The 972-nt window shown below is 34.2% G+C and overlaps 1 protein-coding gene across 1 annotated transcript in view; it reads right to left on the reverse strand.

Annotated features, from left to right (window-relative positions):
- Nucleotides 1-397: 397 nt before the first annotated feature.
- LOC102675874 (probable tubulin polyglutamylase TTLL9) overlaps nt 398-972 on the reverse strand; it is a 6,979-nt gene continuing 6,404 nt past the window's right edge. The window contains exon 5 of the mRNA XM_006617533.2: nt 398-846. Coding sequence (XP_006617596.2) covers nt 398-846 — 449 coding nt within the window. The remainder of the gene's footprint in view (nt 847-972) is intronic.

Raw genomic sequence — 972 nt, forward strand, 5'->3', positions numbered from 1 at the left:
TTCAGAAAAAGTATAAGTATAAAAATAAAATATTAATATATTCGTAGATATTTTTAAAGGGTTAATTCCAAAACAAATTCAAAAGTTGATATACAAAAATATCATTTAAAAGCATTTTGGTCACTATTGACTCTCTCAATGTATCTTACGAATATATTAACATTATATAGAAGTATACAACTTTTATATATTGCAAATAAAGAATATAATTTTATGTCTTACAAAAAAATAGATAATATAATTTTTTGGCTTCCACATGCTGAACTAATCTCACGTGTAATCTTACACAAACTAACTTCGAATCTCATCATGTCATACTCGATCAACAAATTAAAAAAACTTTTAATCACAACTTCAATCACAAACCAATCATATTAAAATTCTCTGTATATATAATTCATCCTCGTATTCCTCGATCTTGTTTTTTATTCCATTTTTCCTCCAAATAATCCTTCAGTTGATTCAATTGTTCAATCCTATCATTCCGTGCCCCGAGAAAAATATTAAGCTTTTTCAAATCTCCAAGTGGTTCGCCGCAAACAGACGAATTTGGACAAATAGTCCATACTGGGCCATCATTCCACAATAGATCGAATCCACCGATCCTTGTTTCCCTGCCGCAGAAACGTCCTTCAAAGTCGAGAATATTCAACGTGTCGTCGAGGAGATCGAACTTGAGCCGATAATCTTCACTGTCGGTGCCGGTCAAAGCTGGCGAGGCATTCACTTCGAGCAACCAAGGCTTCAGATCCTCGTCGAGCAGTATATCGTAGCCGTACAACTCGAACGAGTTTCTGCCCTGCATGATTACTGATTGCACGGAGAGCAAGCTGGCCATTATTACACCTATGGGATCAATAAATGGTTTTATAAAGAAAGGTTAATAAATCGAGAGAAGGAGTGATGTTTCATCTCATCAATGGGTGAGATATTGGGATTGATTGAGATTGTATGAGGATTTTTTTTTTTTTT

This window comes from Apis dorsata, unplaced genomic scaffold (assembly GCF_000469605.1).
Source record: "Apis dorsata unplaced genomic scaffold, Apis dorsata 1.3 scaffold_311, whole genome shotgun sequence".
NCBI classification, from domain to species: Eukaryota; Metazoa; Arthropoda; class Insecta; order Hymenoptera; family Apidae; genus Apis; species Apis dorsata.